Here is a 15,362-nt window from a genome sequence, read left to right as displayed (position 1 = left end):
AGATGTATGCGGTTGCATACTTGTATGAAACCAGTATGCTTGCTTTTGTTTTGCTCCTATTTGATGTTGTACTTTTTTACGCACTCAGATCCGCAAGCTGCGGCGGGAGCTGGATGCCTCCCAGGAGAAGGTTTCCGCCCTAACGACACAGTTGAGTGCCAATGTAAGTTGACATTGGCGCGCACACATACACGCACACGCACACGCACACTCAGGTTCTTATGCTCACCACTACTTCCTTTCACTCATTCATTCATTTGCAGTACCTAAGTTTAACCATTACAGCTGAACGTGATACCGGAGCTGAATTCTTCCTCTATTTCTAAAACTGAATCTTAACCCTCTAACACACACACACCAGACCCCACAGGTACAATGGGCCCCACTAATATAGTGAAATGAGGCCCGACACTTCTCTCCTTGCACTGTTAACTCTGCCCATGTTTAATTTGTAAAATGAACGTTAAAAGGTTTGCTCAAACAATCCAGACAGAACTGGTACTTGAAAGTGTAATAATCTCATATTTAGGTAGTTTAGGACATTAAAATTGAGAAGTAGGTAGACTAGAAGGGGATGTAAAAGGTTGTTAGTACACATTATAGAAATGATAAAACCGTACTGGAAGAAGCGATCAATAAGCCATGACTGTGAAAAAGCTGTGAAATTTGGCCCCCTCTCAAGTACCAAAATGTTTTTCCCAAAACACACGCAACAACATGGAATGATATCCATCAAGTACTGAATAGAGAGCACTTAACTTCCATAAGGTGTAATTTTACATCTGGCAGAACCATCTAAAATCTCCGAGCATCTCCAGACACGATCCCCTGTCACCCCAGCCTCCATATTGCACAAGTCTCGCCATGCTCCCTTTCTCATCTGCTACCTGAGCCAGCGCTTGCCGGTGGTTTAGCTGCTGCAGATTAGAGATATGGAGGAAAGGCAAATGTCTTAGATTACAGCAGGGAGTCAAGTCTCAGCGCACGGCCCAGCCAGTGTCCCAGATGTGGTGGGAAGCTTTACAGCTTAACACTGGCGGATACAAGAAGGTGTGGTGGGAGTGCTGAAAGAAGGACACCGATACAATACATTGGATATGATTGTGTGTGCGCGTGTGTGTGTGTGTGTGGGGGGGGGGGGGGGGGGTATGAGGTGGCAGCTTGTGGGGAGGGAAGGAGGGGCTGTGCTGTGTTCAAATATTTAATTACACACCGCAGACAGCTGACAAATTATCCAAACACACCTTGAAGCCCCCAAGGCTGAAAATCTAAGAATGTCTCCTGCTGCAAAGAGTCTTGACTTGGATCATACTTCATTCTACTCACACACACGCGCACACACACACACACACACACTTCATTGTATTGTATGTTTGGTATCATGGATGGAGACATTTGGAGGCTAAATGTATGGAAAAAAAAACATTTTCACTGAATAGAATGAAGATTTAGGAGTATTTCCCAGTGTTTGTGATTGGTAGATACTGAAAAGGGTACAAATTGTATTTCCTAGAAAGTTAGTTTTATAGATGTTATTTGGACAAAAGTGAAACTAGAAATGTATATTTCTCAAGCGTAATCATTTTTCTGTTTTGCCGTACTTTTTGAAGATTATGACCTAAGTGTCAGTGGAAGTGTTGGATGTCCACAGTAGACGTCAGAGTTCAGCTGTGATTCATGTCTCTCCCCTGCAGGCTCACCTGGTGGCGGCGTTCGAACAGAGTCTGGGCAACATGACCATCAGACTGAAGAGTCTCACCTTGACGGCGGAGCAGAAGGTAAGAACAAATTCCCTGCTTTAACAGCCTTCACACAAACACACACACCAACGTTCACATTAATTGTTGTTTTGATCCACGTCATGTTCCTGTGACAGGACTCTGAGCTGAATGAGTTGAGGAAGACAATAGAACTGCTGAAGAAGCAGAACGCTGTTGCTCAGGCGGCCATCAATGGAGTCATCAACACACCTGAGCTCACACCGAAAGCGGACCGCACAGGTACACACACACTGCAGGCACCGTGAACCGTTCACTAGAGATGAGTAGATATCCTCCCTGCTGACTGTAGATACTTGTCATTTCTTTGTATTTCTGCTGTTTAACTCTCAAATATCTACTTATTAGTTGAACAGAAATATGTTTCTCTTGCTACGCTCGATTATACAAGTCTTCAATGACAGATACGCAAGACTTCAACCACGTTCCACTGATAAACAGGCCCATTTGACCTGATAGGAGTGTCCTCAGGGTTTGGCAATGTTGTGGACCTGTCTGACACCCTAGTGCAGAGAAAACAGTTTTTCTGTCCCTGATGTCAAAGAGAATCCTGAATCTTGGATATTATTCAAAAGTATGGATACTGACTGGAGGATTTTGATGACAGACCTATTTCAGCCTAATACTGAAACATCTGTGTGTCGTCCTCCAGCTGGCAGTAACAGCAGCCCAACACAGCATCAGCAGCAGAATCAGCAGCCAGACCTGCGCATCAGGAGGCAGCACTCCTCCGACAGCGTCAGCAGTGTCGCTAGTGCCACCAGCCACTCCAGCGTGGGCTCCAACCTGGACGCTGATGCAAAAAACAAGAAGAAGAACAAGAAGAACTGGGTACGAAACTAGATAATGAAAGAATGATAAAGGTGATTGGAGTGTGATGAGGGAACCAGGACTCATGCTAGTTTGTTTCTGTGTGTGTGTGTGTATGTGTGTGTGTGTCTGTCTGTCTGTCTGTCTGTCTGTCTCACACATGCTCGGGTTTCTCTTCAGACATCTTTCTCTGGGGAAAAGGTGAATACTCACGTTTTTATAGTAGTAGTCACTAGTAGGTCAAGAGACATGTAGACATGTGGAGACTAGACTAGATTTAGCTGACATGTTGATGAGGTCACTCAGGATTGATCAGATTCTCCAGTCTTAAGTGCACTCTGAATACTGTAGAAGCAAATGCTGATGTCAGCTGATGTCAACATATCTGAAACCTTGGATATAAACTTTCTCCTTTTGTTGTTCAGAGATTCTTGTGCAGCGGAGGACGAGTCAGAGATGCAGAAGTATGCAGCTTCTCCTAGTGTTCCCTCTGTGTGTGTTGGGTTAGCTTCCCATGGTGGTTTCATCTGATCCTGATGTAGCTAAACTGTAGGAGGCACCAGAGTGGTTCCTTGTGGTGGTGTTAAAAGACATGAGCCTGGGTAGAGTTTCCTGTTTAAGGTCACAGTGAAAATAAATAAGTCTCCTGTGTGTGTGTGGTTCTGCTTGTGCTCCCAGCTGTCAGTGTTGATGTAGACGAGACCCCACACAGGAGGATCCACCATGCAGGTGTTCATTGAGTGTGTGTGTGTGTGTGTGTGTGTGTGTGTGTGTGTGTGTGTGTGTGTGTGTGTGGAGTATATAGCGGCTCATCATGGTTTAAAGACCCTCTGTTTCATGATGGTTGTGATGTAGCTTGCAGCTGCCAGAAAGTCAAATCAAACACATCAGTCTCTGCGGGGCCCTCAAACTCGATCTGTGACCCTCCATGACACCCAAACCCATATGAACATGTGCTGTTTTGTCTCTCTGTCTTCCTGTGCTTCGCTTCATGTGGCAGGTCTATGAGGTAAGAGTGGTATGCTCTTTGAAATGAAAGAAAGAAAGCAGCCTAACCCCGGCACCGTCTCTAGGTCTCTAACCGCTGTCCTCTCCCTCCTTCCTGCCTGTCCTCCAGTGCACTGCCTGTCCTCTCCTCAGCACCGCTTCCCCTTGAACACTGCTCCTGTTGGACTCTGAGCTCTCAAAAGGAAAAATACACCCTGAAATACTCAAATACAATCAGAAAACTGTATTACTGGGTGGGTTTCCTTGCGCAGGGTTTTATGGAACAAAGCATTAAAGATGTGAAGGATAGAAAAGAGAGAACATGAGCAGATTCACAGTTCAGCATCAAAGTAGTAACCCTCCATAGCTGCCAGGCTAGCACCACTTTTCACAAACCATACAAAGAAAGTAAGCAGAGAGACAAATATCCACTGTACATGAGGAACAAATGCTTGTTTTGTTGGCAATGTAAAGTTGCTAAAGCTAAAACCCGAAAGACTTTTACTCGAGAAAAAGCTCACATTTAATGAATCTGATGTCATGAACCCATTAAATTTATGAGTGTATCTCAGGGTGGATTCCTCCTTAAACACAAACCTACACCAAAAATATCCAGCTCCACTGCTTATTTCACACACACACACACACACACACACACACACACACACACACACACACACACACACACACATCAGTGTTTGTGTTTGGAGCTGAATCTCAAGTCCCATAATGCCTTTTCTCCCTTTAACTCACTTGTAATTTTTCACAGCCACTTTCCTCTGGCACAGTCCTCCTACTCCTCTCAGCTGTGTGTGTGTGTGTGTGTGTGTGTGTGTGTGTGTGTGTGTTTTGAGTACTCACATCTTTCCTCACTTTTTCTTTCTTTTTTTGTTTTATCTGTAGCTCCGAAGCTCCTTCAAACAAGCCTTCAGTAAGAAGAAATCTCCTAAGTCTGCGTCCTCCCACTCTGACATCGAGGAGATGACCGATTCGTCATTGCCATCTTCCCCAAAACTTCCCCACAATGGCACAACAGCCGCCGGCCACATGCTCAGGAACACGCACTCTAACACACTGTATGTACATGGAAAAATGTGTGTGTGTGTGTGGTTGAAAGCTTATTGGTCATTTGTCTGTAAACCTACTAAACACAGTTTTTCATCTAAGTGCCTTGTGCGTTCGAACACACAGATTGTCTGAGTGTTTAGACAGTGAGGCAGAGACGGTGATGCAGCTTCGGAGCGAGCTCAGGGAGAAGGAGATGAAGCTGACCGATATCCGCTTGGAGGCTCTCAGCTCCGCACATCAGCTGGACCAGCTCCGGGAGGCCATGAACCGCATGCAGGTGGAATCTTCATTAAAGTACTACAGTCGCACTTATTCACACGCAGAGTTCAAATTGTAACCACACCCCATTGACTGAGGGGTTTGCTTTAAATACTAATGGAAACTACAAGCTGTGACATCACAGATCAGGGAATGCCTGGAGTTGTTTTCATTTTCTACTCTCTGTGATTCAGTTTCCATTGATAACTATTTAATTGTGTTTATTTTGATGGTTTGGAAATGTTTCCTGTAAAACCCTAAAAAAGGACAAGGCAACAGATAATTCATCCAAAACCAACTCAAGTTATATCAGTAGATTTGAAACGGACAAAATGATGGATATGAATGGGGATAAATCAGAAATTTAAAGCTCTTTATCATTGCATTAATCAGTCATTATAGTAGTTACATGGCCTCACGAGGATGATGTTATCATTTAACATTTCAGTGACATCAGGCTTACAGAAATCTGAAAGGAAACATTTTAGCCGTCAACCAGAAACTGAAATTATAATTTAAGTTTCAATGCAACAATTTACTGCAGCATTTATGGTTGGTCAGCATGTTTTTCTGAACGTTTGTGTGTGGGTGTGTTTGTGCGCAGGTGGAAATTGAGAAGCTGAAAGCAGAGAATGACCGTTTGAAGCTGGAGAATCAGGGCAGCAGAACCGGCTCGCAGGTCTCCATATCATCCTCACCTCCCCCTCACACACACAGCCAGGCCCCAGGGCCCGGCGTGGGGCTCTCCCAGCACAGCCTCAACCTCACCACCAGCGAGTCCACCAGCCTGGGTAAGATACAGACCTTCTGGTAGACTTGGAGGAGATTGTTGATACACTGGAGAGAAAGATGGGGATCATGGGAACTATGGGAACCTCATCTGATTTTTCTGTGTTTTCCTGTCAGACATGCTGTTGGACGACACAGGCGGAGAGGGAGGGATGAGGAAGGAGGGGCGACATGTAAAGATCGTCGTCAGCCTGGACGAGGACAGGAAGTGGGGAGAGGTGAGACCTGCTGGGACAACACTGTTTGTTGGTTAGGATGTGTTTGCCTGTTTATAATCAACATGTGGGCTTGTGGCTGTCTGTTTTGCCTTCATAGGAGGCTCGGTCACGGGACTTCTTGATTGGTTGTATTGGTGTCAGTGGTAAAACCAAATGGGATGTTTTGGATGGAGTGGTCCGCCGCCTTTTCAAGGTAAAGAACAGAAGACACACAGCTGTGAAAAAAACGATTCCCTCTGTCACATTAGCAATTATTTCTTCATGAAGAACCTGAAATCATCATCTGTGTCCAACAGGAGTACATCACCCATGTGGACCCGATGAGCCAGCTGGGCCTGAGCTCTGACAGCGTGGAGGGATACAACATAGGAGATATCCACCGGCCCAGCAGCCCCAGCGCTGCACACACACCCGAGCTGCTGCCCTGTGGCTACCTGGTGGGAGACAGCAACACCATCAACATCCAGCTCAAAGGTAGCAACACCTCATCACATTAGCAGCATGGTGCCTTGAGCAGTGTGTTGACCACCCAGAGAAAAGACACCAGGGGTCTCGTGTGCCATCACTCATGTGTGGGGGTGTGTCTCCAGGTGTGAGCAGTGACAGCGTGGACTCACTGGTCTTCGACACTCTGATCCCAAAGCCGATGCTGCAGCGCTACATCTCCCTGCTGAAGGAGCACAGGCGAGTCATCCTGTCCGGCCCCAGCGGCACGGGGAAAACATATCTGGCCAATCAACTGTCTCGATACCTGCTGCACCTGGAAGGGCGACGTCTGACCCCCCACGCTGTTGTCACCTTCAATGTGGACCACAAATCCAGCAAGGTATACACAAAGATGAATGTGGATTGTGTGTTCTGGCATCCATTAAATTGCTGATGTGTGTGAAACTCTGCTGACAAGCTATAACTGCTGCTGGTGTCAGTAGCTAAACTGTTCTCTTACACTTGATGATAAATCTAGTAATCGTGTATCAGCTGTCTGACTAACAGCTCTAAAATTCAGTTTTAAATTTGTGAATTTTAAGAAAGGTAAAAATAACAGAAATCTAATCAGAGTCAGGGGGAATGTTTCAACTGAGGTGTGAGGACGCCAGCTGGTGTAGGTCAGCCATATTCAATCACAATTCGCACACACAATTCCTTACCGATTTACAGTTTTTCATTATGACTCAACCAGTTTAAGGAGTGCCAAACAATTAAAAGTACCTTTCTCCCTCCCTCCCTGCAGGAGTTGCGTCAGTATCTGTCAGGTTTAGCAGAGCAGTGCAGTGGCGTTGCAGGGACGGAGAGCCCTCTGGTGGTCATCCTGGACAACCTGCATCACGTCAGCTCGCTGGGAGAGATCTTCAATGGCCTCTTTGACTCCAGCTACCAGCGCAGGTACAAACACACTCACACACAAATACACAAACAATCAGACATGTTTTTGATGTCCGTCCACGACATGTCCACCAAGGAATTTGCAGGTTGGCTTAAACATCTTATCCCAAAGACTGAGTTAAGGTCCGCATGTGGTCCTTATTCAATTTGGTCCCCAATGTTTTTGCAGATTTTCTTCCATGGACTTTTTATACATGCAGTACACATTCAAGTTCTTCTGTCGTAGACTGCAATTAATGTGTAACTAGTAAGGAATGAGAGGACAAACAAATCCAAATTTAAACGCATCACACAACATCTCACCTGAAGGATCGCGTGGTCGAAAACATCATCTACCGAGGAGCTGGAGCCATGAGATGTTTTTCATGCCGTATTTGTAACTTGGCAGTAATATTTGGCCCAGTGTTACTTCTTTTCTGGTAGGAGTTTGGGAGTTTATAACAGCGTGTACACATGACAGGGTGCCACACCTCCCGTGGAATGTAGGTCACTCAGAGTGGTGATATGGAGCTGTTCTGTTGCTACCCGTCACATGGGTGATACAGAGGTCCAACCAAACTGGATTTTGAGACAGAAATCAGAATTTTCTTCAGGGGAGTTTTACACTTTGTGCAAGGTTCAATGTTAAGTGATGGAAAAGATAAAGCTGAAGCTAAAAAGGTTCCTCAAAATGATCAGAAAATGGTTACCAGTTCTTGTGGTCCTTCCACACCGAAAAGGGCGTACATTCTCCAACAGTTCTGGTAACTATGGAAACATTCCTTGGGTCTGTAAGAACCTTGAGATTCACCAGGAGGACAGAGCTGGATGGACTCTTAATGAATAATAATGTTGCTCTGTAACTGCTGGATGTCATAGTTGTTGTTATTGTGTGGAGAGAATTGTTTTTGGTCTCCAAATAAATAACAATAAATGGAAGGAACAAACAAGACGGCATCGCTCTGTCCCCTCCAGGGCTCTGTAATAAAGTTTCCAAAACTCGGCAAACTAAGCTGATGTTTCTCTCTCTCCTCTCAGCCCCTTCATCATCGGCACCATGAGTCAAGCTACATCATCTGCACCCAACTTGCAGCTTCACCACAACTTCAGGTAATTCTCTCCTGGTCGCTTGATATTTGACTCATCTAATTAAAAATGTTTGCTCCCCCACTGAGGAATCTGCAGGAAAATGTCAGTTCAACACGTTTTTGTGGGTGTCTCTGTCTGTTTTTGGTCAGGTGGGTGCTGTGTGCCAACCACATGGAGCCGGTGAAAGGCTTCCTTGGTCGCTACCTAAGGCGGAAACTCATTGAGACGGAGATCAGCAGTCGAACACGCAACGTGGAGCAGGTGAAGATCATCGAGTGGATCCCTCGAGTTTGGCACCATCTCAACCGCTTCCTGGAGACGCACAGCTCCTCGGACGTCACCATCGGTAAGAGGTTGAGGAAGGAGTTGATTTTGAAGGTCAGTGTTGAAGCAACCACCAGCTCACCTCTGTGCTCTGTGGCTGGCAGGACCACGTCTCTTTCTGTCATGTCCCATGGACGTGGAGGGGTCCAGGGTTTGGTTCACGGATCTGTGGAACTACTCCATCATCCCCTACATGCTGGAGGCTGTACGAGAGGGCCTGCAGGTAACACTCAGGCAGGGGCGGACACAGCGCTCTCTGGTGGAAGAACAGTATCATCATCTAATAGTCGGTGTTGTTGCAGTCTTATTGCCGTGTTTCCCTCTTTCTCTGTAATTCTTTTTTGATTCATTAGTCATTCAGTTTTGAATCGGCCCGGCTGTCATTGATGTTTGTATACAAACGTCTTCTACGATTTTGTAGCATCTATTAAACCACTGCAGAACATTTGTACATTGTTGTAGGAGTTTGATTGCCCCACCATCACACCTCCAACCATTCCTCACCACATCTCTCAGAACAAGACCCAACCTTCTGCTGAATTTCAGTCCTGTACTCTGTCTCTGTGTAGTTGTACGGCCGCAGGGCTGCGTGGGAGGACCCAGCTGCCTGGGTGATTGACACTTACCCCTGGTCGGCCACACCCACCCCAGCTGATTGGCCCCCGCTGCTGCAACTGCGCCCAGAGGATGTGGGCTTCGATGGTTACTCTGCCCCGAGAGAAGGAGTCAGGAAAGAGCCGCCTCAGAGCGACAGCGACGCCGACCCTCTGGTGAGTAAAAACACAGATGATCGAGTAGGTTGAACAAACAGACCCTCACAGCAGTTGTTTAGTGGATGCATCCACTTCCTGGAGTGACAGCCAAGGAAGTGACTGCACCCACCAATAGAGAGAGAAAGGTAGTCGCTCATGTTTACTCACAAATAGTCATTCACTAGTGAGGAGACATTTTAAAAAGTGATGAAACTCCATGTTCTGCGGATGTGTATCTCAGTGAACTTGTTTTTGCTGTCTAAGATGAACATGCTGATGCGTCTGAAGGAGGCGGCGACGTCGTCGAGCCCACAGAGCTACGACAGTGACTCCAACAGCAACAGTCACCAAGACGACATCTTGGACTCGTCTCTAGAGTCAACATTGTGACACAGCACTGGGATCAGTCTTCAGGAGGAATATTTATAAGAACTGTTCTGTGAGAACGGGATCATAGATATTCATGCCACAAATCCAGCCACCTTAATTTGGGTGCAGGTAACCCAAATATTTAAAAAGAAAGATTTACATTTCAAAAAAATGGGCAAGAAAGGTTTCTACTGCACTGCACTGCGTTGTTTTGTTTTATTTTCACCGTTGTGGCCCGTGGCTCCTCTGACAGGAGTTGGACATCTCCTACAGACACAGTAAAAGCACACAGCCTTTCGGTATCAGAGGCGCCATCATCGTGTCATCACCACCATCAGCCCTCAGCAGACTCAACACCAGCCAGGAGTCGTCTTCTCCTCCACTGGGGCGCATCATCCTGCAGTGCTCCTAAGCAGCCTGCAGGTGGTGCTACAGGCTGTGAGCTCTAGCGCACCAGGGAGCTGAGCTACCAGCTGATGAAGACTCAGGAGGGATTGATGAATGAGCCTCTGGCGAAGTTTGCCTCTGTGGCTCACACTACATTTTTTACAACAAAGGTGAATGTTCAGTTCTCCAGCAGCCTGCTCTGACTTCTACCACTCCACGTTCTGTAGTTACACTCCGAACATCATCAGATCCAAAGTTCTCAGTTGAAAATACAGATTTGTTTTTGTGTGCACACACAGTGTCAATGAAGCCCAAACGCATGAGCGCACAGCAACAACTTCCACAGACGCAGACTCCAAAAAGTGATACAAAGAGAATATCTGCACACTGCGCAGCCCCCCAAAACTTTGTGTACCCTATAAAAATTTAGATTGGGAGCATTTAAAGTGTGTGGAAATCAGATCTTCCCTCCAGCACACATGATGTAGACATAGTAACAAGAACGTTTAATTTCTCTCCACAATCCTTGCTGCCAACAAGTACTTATTTTGAGGTTCTGGTTATTGGATTAGCACACCAGTTATATTCCAACTAATGGCTCCGAGGAAGGCGTTACACTGAAAGAACAATCCTTAAGTCAGAACACAAGCACAAGGCTGTAAATGCAACAATGAGTCAGATCTGTTTTAAGTTGGACATTTTTCCTAAGCAGTTTTCATCTAACACTAGCATTTTAATAAGAAAAGAGACTTTAATGAGGTGTGGAGCGCTCCAACGGGAGAGTGAGGGTTCACTGTGGCCAGTTGAACCCTTACAGTGTTTGAGATCCTGTGCTTTTTGCTCTGTGTTTTAATGTTCCATTTAATTACACAAACAGCGCCTTTCACCCCATCATAATAACAATAACATCAATAATAATAATGATGTGAACCCTTGGACCCTCTCCATGCACACTGGCCCCAACAGGCTGTTGTAGCACAAATCTCTGTTGGTGCTGGACTGAAGTCAAACAAACAATGCCTTACTCTTTTTCTAACAGACTTATGTGCATTAGCCAATTCTGTGTTTGTGTACATGGCTGTAAACGTACAGGGCTCCGAGTCGACTCTCTCCTCCAGCTGTCGAGGAGCGGCGTTGACGTCTCATCATATCAAACAACGTTACTGTGCGAATGACGAGCAGCACTTTGGGTTTGAATAAAGTTGTATGCATGTTTCCACCCGGTGCTGAGAAGCTGGTGTAAATATTTGGACCACTAGCGAGGAAGTTTAAAAAAAAAAAATACATAGATGTGTTTTGGTGCTTGAAATCAGAAGTGGAAGATATGGTGTTGTTTCTTTTGTGAGTTTTTTTTTTTTTGTTTTTTAGTTATTTTTACCTCATCCCCATCCTCTCAGCACACGTCTGTCATGATGATGTGATTAACAGAATTGAGAAAACTAGTGTGTCTGCTGCTTTGTTCCTGGTGTTAAAAGGTCTAAAGGTACTTGTGGTTGAATGATCATGTTTGACAGCATTTCTGTGGCTTGAAAATGAAAAGAACATTGTACATGTTATTATTCTGGCTTGTGAGAGGGGCGGCTGGGCAGTGGAGGAGGTCTTGTAGCTCAGCACAGCTTCCATCACTTCTCAGTGTTCTGTCACCAACTCTATGCAACATTCATTGTGATCTCCAAGTGGAAGCCAAATGTGCGTTCGTCCCCCCGTGGTGTGATCAGCGCTGCCTCGAGATGTACAGCATTCGTGAAGACTTGTGGGACCTGATGTCCTTTGTCCTCGTGTGTGTGTGTGTGTGTGTGTGTGTGTGTGTATTTCACAGAGACTCTCCTATGATGGTCCTTGTAAGCACAAAGGTGGCTGAGTGTGTCTTGCCTGCTCAGAGAGGTGCCCATGTTGTTGACTAGTTTAATACTTACAAGCTCAATGAATGTTTAGCCTTCTTTGCTATGTACATTTTTATATGTAACATAACTTTGTAAATAGTTAATGACCTTTCAGCATTTTGATGACACTTTTCTAGCTGATTTGTTACAGTACTTGAAAAGGAGTATTTTGTGTACAGTCTCTTTACATCAGAGCAGGTTGATGCGGTTTGTCATCGCTGGTCTGTCCAGGGCTCGGAGAGTTAAATCTGATATCACTGTACTAGTCTTAAGTTATTGTGATCCAATAAAATTATTTATGATTGAATTGGATTTCTGTGGGGTTTTTATACAACGCACGCGTGCACACACACACACACACACACACACACACACACACACGGGACTGGAAGCAGTTTACAATTTTATTTGGTTTTTGTACAAAATGTGAAATAAACATATATACACCACATAATACAACATGTAAATAAATTATTAATGAAATAGCTACATTTTTCAATAAACGGCTCTATTCAAGATCAAGGTCAAAGTAACTCAATATTCTTGGCATAAAATTTCCATACAAAATTGTACAAAACACTGTACAATCGAACAAAGCTGTGCAAAACAGCAAATTGTGTCTCAGAAGCAGATCCTTTACAGTGCGCATGCGCTGATGAAGCAACAATTTATTGTTTATGAACAATGACGTCTGTGGGGTCACGTCTCACGGCGGCAGCAGTCTCTTATTTAGAAACTAGGAGACGGTTATTTCCTCGTCGTCTGACTCTGAGAAGTCCGAGTGCTTGCTGGAGAGAGAGGGAGAGGACATGCTGGAGCCCAACACCATCCTCTCTCTGCCGAAGGCCTCCTCTTCCTCCTCCTCCTCATCCTCAGCCGACGACTTCTTGCCCACGTCGCTCAGGTCCGGGTGCGGGTTGGCTTTGGTGGGCAGCGTCTGCTCGCGGCAGCCCCCGGACGACAGCAGCTCCCGCTCCTTGGAGTTCCTCCACTTCATCCGCCGGTTCTGGAACCAGATTTTGACCTGGAGAGACAGAACACAGGAGGCTGTGACTTAAAAGACTCTGCGTCGGATGGAGAAGAGCGTTCTGCCGCGTCTTTACGCGCCTGTTACGCACCGCGCGTTAAACGTTTCCGTTCTCGCGGTCGTCTCACCTGTGAGTCTTTGAGGCCCAGTTTGGAGGCCAGCTTCTTCCGGTCGGGCTTGCTGATGTACTTCTGCTTCTGGAACATCTTCTCCAGGGCTTTGCGCTGCACGTCGGAGAACACGGCCCTCCTCAACATTCCTCTCCGCGGCTTCCCTCTGGCGGCCAGCGGCCACGAGAAAGTCCCTGGGATGGGAACAGCCGATGAAGATGCTGCCGTACACACACACACGAGGGCTTGTTAGCTCTTTGTCGGACTCCGGTAAAAATGCTCATAAAAGAGAGAACTCAATTTAACTGAGATGAGACCCCTAAGCACTGGAAACCATTCAGGCGTCAGAAACGCTCCATATGAATATAGTTATTTATTTTCAGCCTCTTATTATTGAAAGCATCCCTGCTTTGGCAATACGTCTCCGTTCTGAGTGAAATGGCACGAGGTGACTAATTAGCACATTGGCCGGTCCCCGCGCGTATTGGTATGTTAAAGAGGAGCCATATCCTTTAAGGAACCCCGCGAGGGCGGATAGAAGAGTTAATAAACCGTGAACGGTAATTGTGTAGTAATGAACTAACGCAGAAAAGACTCCGGACAGGCGGCGAAGGCCATATATTATCGCCACAAAAGGAGATTTACACTTTCAAACTAAACACAACTGCATACCAGAATACTGATGCCGGGGGGGGGGGGGGGGGTGCAGAGGGGAGGGGGAATGGCGCAGCTTTTTTTTTTTTTTTTCTTGGTGCCCTCAAATCATTTTCATTAAATGAACACGAAAAGCTATTCAGGACGCTGAGTTGCTTTGTTGAGGTATTCAGTGGAGCCCATAAAAGGACTCCATCGCCATTATGATTAGCGTGAATGAAAGCAAGAGCCCAGCGACTTTATAGACTTTTCTAAGAGATTATTCTTTATCTCACCTCCATGATTGGCCCGGTGGCAGAATGGAGGAGAGTTTAGCGCCAGTAGAGGGAGGAACCGCGCAGCACGCACACAAACGTCAGCTGCGACGTTATTTAACGCGGGTTTCGTTCACGTCCGCTTGTGGTGCTGCAGGCTGGACTTGTGACTCCGGCGGCCGCTGCAGAACCCAGAACAACGACGCGCTATGTGGTCTTGTGAGAATATTGAAAACTCTCAATGGAGTCTAATAGGGAAATTAGTGCATGACTGGTTCACGCCTTTGGCCCGCCTGGTAAAAGTCACTCTCCGGGGTGTGTGGGTGGTTCGCCCAGTGGGAGCTGACCAAATTGGTCACGGTGCTGATGCCTTTGTTGCCCGCCGTGGCGGCCCGGTGGCCCCCCGGGCGCTGTGGGAAAACGCGGGGTAGAGAAAAACCAAAACGCCCCCAATGGGATGCGGGGGGGCTTTAACTGGCCACCCCGCCTCAAATTTAGAGCGTGACGATTTGGGATAATTGGTTAATTAGGAGGTGGGTGGGTCTGGGCAGAGGCCAGAGCCCACAGCCCCCATTAAAACAGACAGGCATCCCTTCTTTTCTGCGTCGGCTTCTTTTTGGTTAAAAATACACGCCGGGGAGGGACAGCGTTCTGCATTTGAACGCCCACAGGTGCCAGAGAGCCCGTCTAGAGGGGTGGTGTGCGCCTACCTGGTAAATAAGGCGTCCTGAAGATGGGGTGAAAGGTCCCGTCAAAGCAGGGGACGGGGAAGGTCTTGGAGTGCAGGCTGTGCACCGCCGAGGCTGACGAGGCTGCGGAAGGAACGTCACACTTGTTAAAAACACACTTCAAATATCAGCCGAGCTGCGCTACTGCGCGTCTACTCACTGGTCTTTGGTGAAGGGGCCAGAATGGCGCTCACTCCAAACTTGAGAAAAGTTGGGTCCTTGCTGCTCGGCACCGATGTTTTGGACGAGCACGGTTCGCGCGTCACTGCGCTTGTGGCTACCGCGCGCTCCACGGGCCCGCCGCTGAAAGACACGGTGGTGGTGGATGTGGGCAGCGCGGCGCTGGCTGACGGGGCAGTCCGGTTTATGAAGGCGGCAGGTCGGCTTATCCGCAGTAGGTCCTCCACTAGGAAGCTGGAGTGGCTCGGGAAGGCGGTGGGCAGGGTCTGGTGCAGCGGCAGGGTCGCGGCGGGCCGGTACAGCCCCGGGTAAAGGGCGGGAGGCGCGAGGACGGT

At 46.9% G+C, this 15,362-nt stretch overlaps 2 protein-coding genes across 5 annotated transcripts in view; one reads left to right on the top strand and one right to left on the bottom strand.

Moving 5' to 3' along the window:
- nav2a (neuron navigator 2a) overlaps nucleotides 1-12,356 on the top strand; it is a 200,667-nt gene extending 188,311 nt beyond the window's left edge. For all 4 annotated transcript variants that reach the window (XM_086179515.1, XM_086179516.1, XM_086179514.1 and 1 more), the window contains 17 exons: nucleotides 89-163; nucleotides 1,695-1,778; nucleotides 1,877-2,000; nucleotides 2,431-2,609; nucleotides 4,479-4,651; nucleotides 4,767-4,920; nucleotides 5,506-5,692; nucleotides 5,808-5,908; nucleotides 6,006-6,101; nucleotides 6,205-6,382; nucleotides 6,499-6,734; nucleotides 7,140-7,291; nucleotides 8,309-8,380; nucleotides 8,509-8,705; nucleotides 8,788-8,906; nucleotides 9,253-9,453; nucleotides 9,700-12,356. In XM_086179515.1, coding sequence (XP_086035641.1) covers nucleotides 89-163; nucleotides 1,695-1,778; nucleotides 1,877-2,000; nucleotides 2,431-2,609; nucleotides 4,479-4,651; nucleotides 4,767-4,920; nucleotides 5,506-5,692; nucleotides 5,808-5,908; nucleotides 6,006-6,101; nucleotides 6,205-6,382; nucleotides 6,499-6,734; nucleotides 7,140-7,291; nucleotides 8,309-8,380; nucleotides 8,509-8,705; nucleotides 8,788-8,906; nucleotides 9,253-9,453; nucleotides 9,700-9,825 — 2,454 coding nt within the window. In that variant the 3' untranslated portion in view covers nucleotides 9,826-12,356. The remainder of the gene's footprint in view (nucleotides 1-88; nucleotides 164-1,694; nucleotides 1,779-1,876; nucleotides 2,001-2,430; nucleotides 2,610-4,478; nucleotides 4,652-4,766; nucleotides 4,921-5,505; nucleotides 5,693-5,807; nucleotides 5,909-6,005; nucleotides 6,102-6,204; nucleotides 6,383-6,498; nucleotides 6,735-7,139; nucleotides 7,292-8,308; nucleotides 8,381-8,508; nucleotides 8,706-8,787; nucleotides 8,907-9,252; nucleotides 9,454-9,699) is intronic.
- Nucleotides 12,357-12,569: 213 nt separating this feature from the next.
- dbx1a (developing brain homeobox 1a) overlaps nucleotides 12,570-15,362 on the bottom strand; it is a 2,866-nt gene continuing 73 nt past the window's right edge. Inside the window, exons 1-4 of the mRNA XM_086179522.1 lie at nucleotides 15,008-15,362; nucleotides 14,830-14,931; nucleotides 13,230-13,432; nucleotides 12,570-13,098 (exon numbers count right to left, since the gene is read on the bottom strand). The exon at nucleotides 15,008-15,362 is cut by the window's right edge and continues 73 nt beyond it. Of these exons, the coding sequence (XP_086035648.1) occupies nucleotides 12,811-13,098; nucleotides 13,230-13,432; nucleotides 14,830-14,931; nucleotides 15,008-15,362 (948 nt within the window). The 3' untranslated portion in view covers nucleotides 12,570-12,810. The remainder of the gene's footprint in view (nucleotides 13,099-13,229; nucleotides 13,433-14,829; nucleotides 14,932-15,007) is intronic.

This window comes from Aulostomus chinensis, chromosome 2 (genome assembly GCF_037954235.1).
Source record: "Aulostomus chinensis isolate RoL2024-O1b breed Wild chromosome 2, RoL_Achi_v1.0, whole genome shotgun sequence".
In the NCBI taxonomy this organism is placed as follows: domain Eukaryota; kingdom Metazoa; phylum Chordata; class Actinopteri; order Syngnathiformes; family Aulostomidae; genus Aulostomus; species Aulostomus chinensis.
The sequence above is the reverse complement of the archived record's forward strand: the minus strand, read 5'-3'. Positions and strand labels throughout refer to the sequence as shown.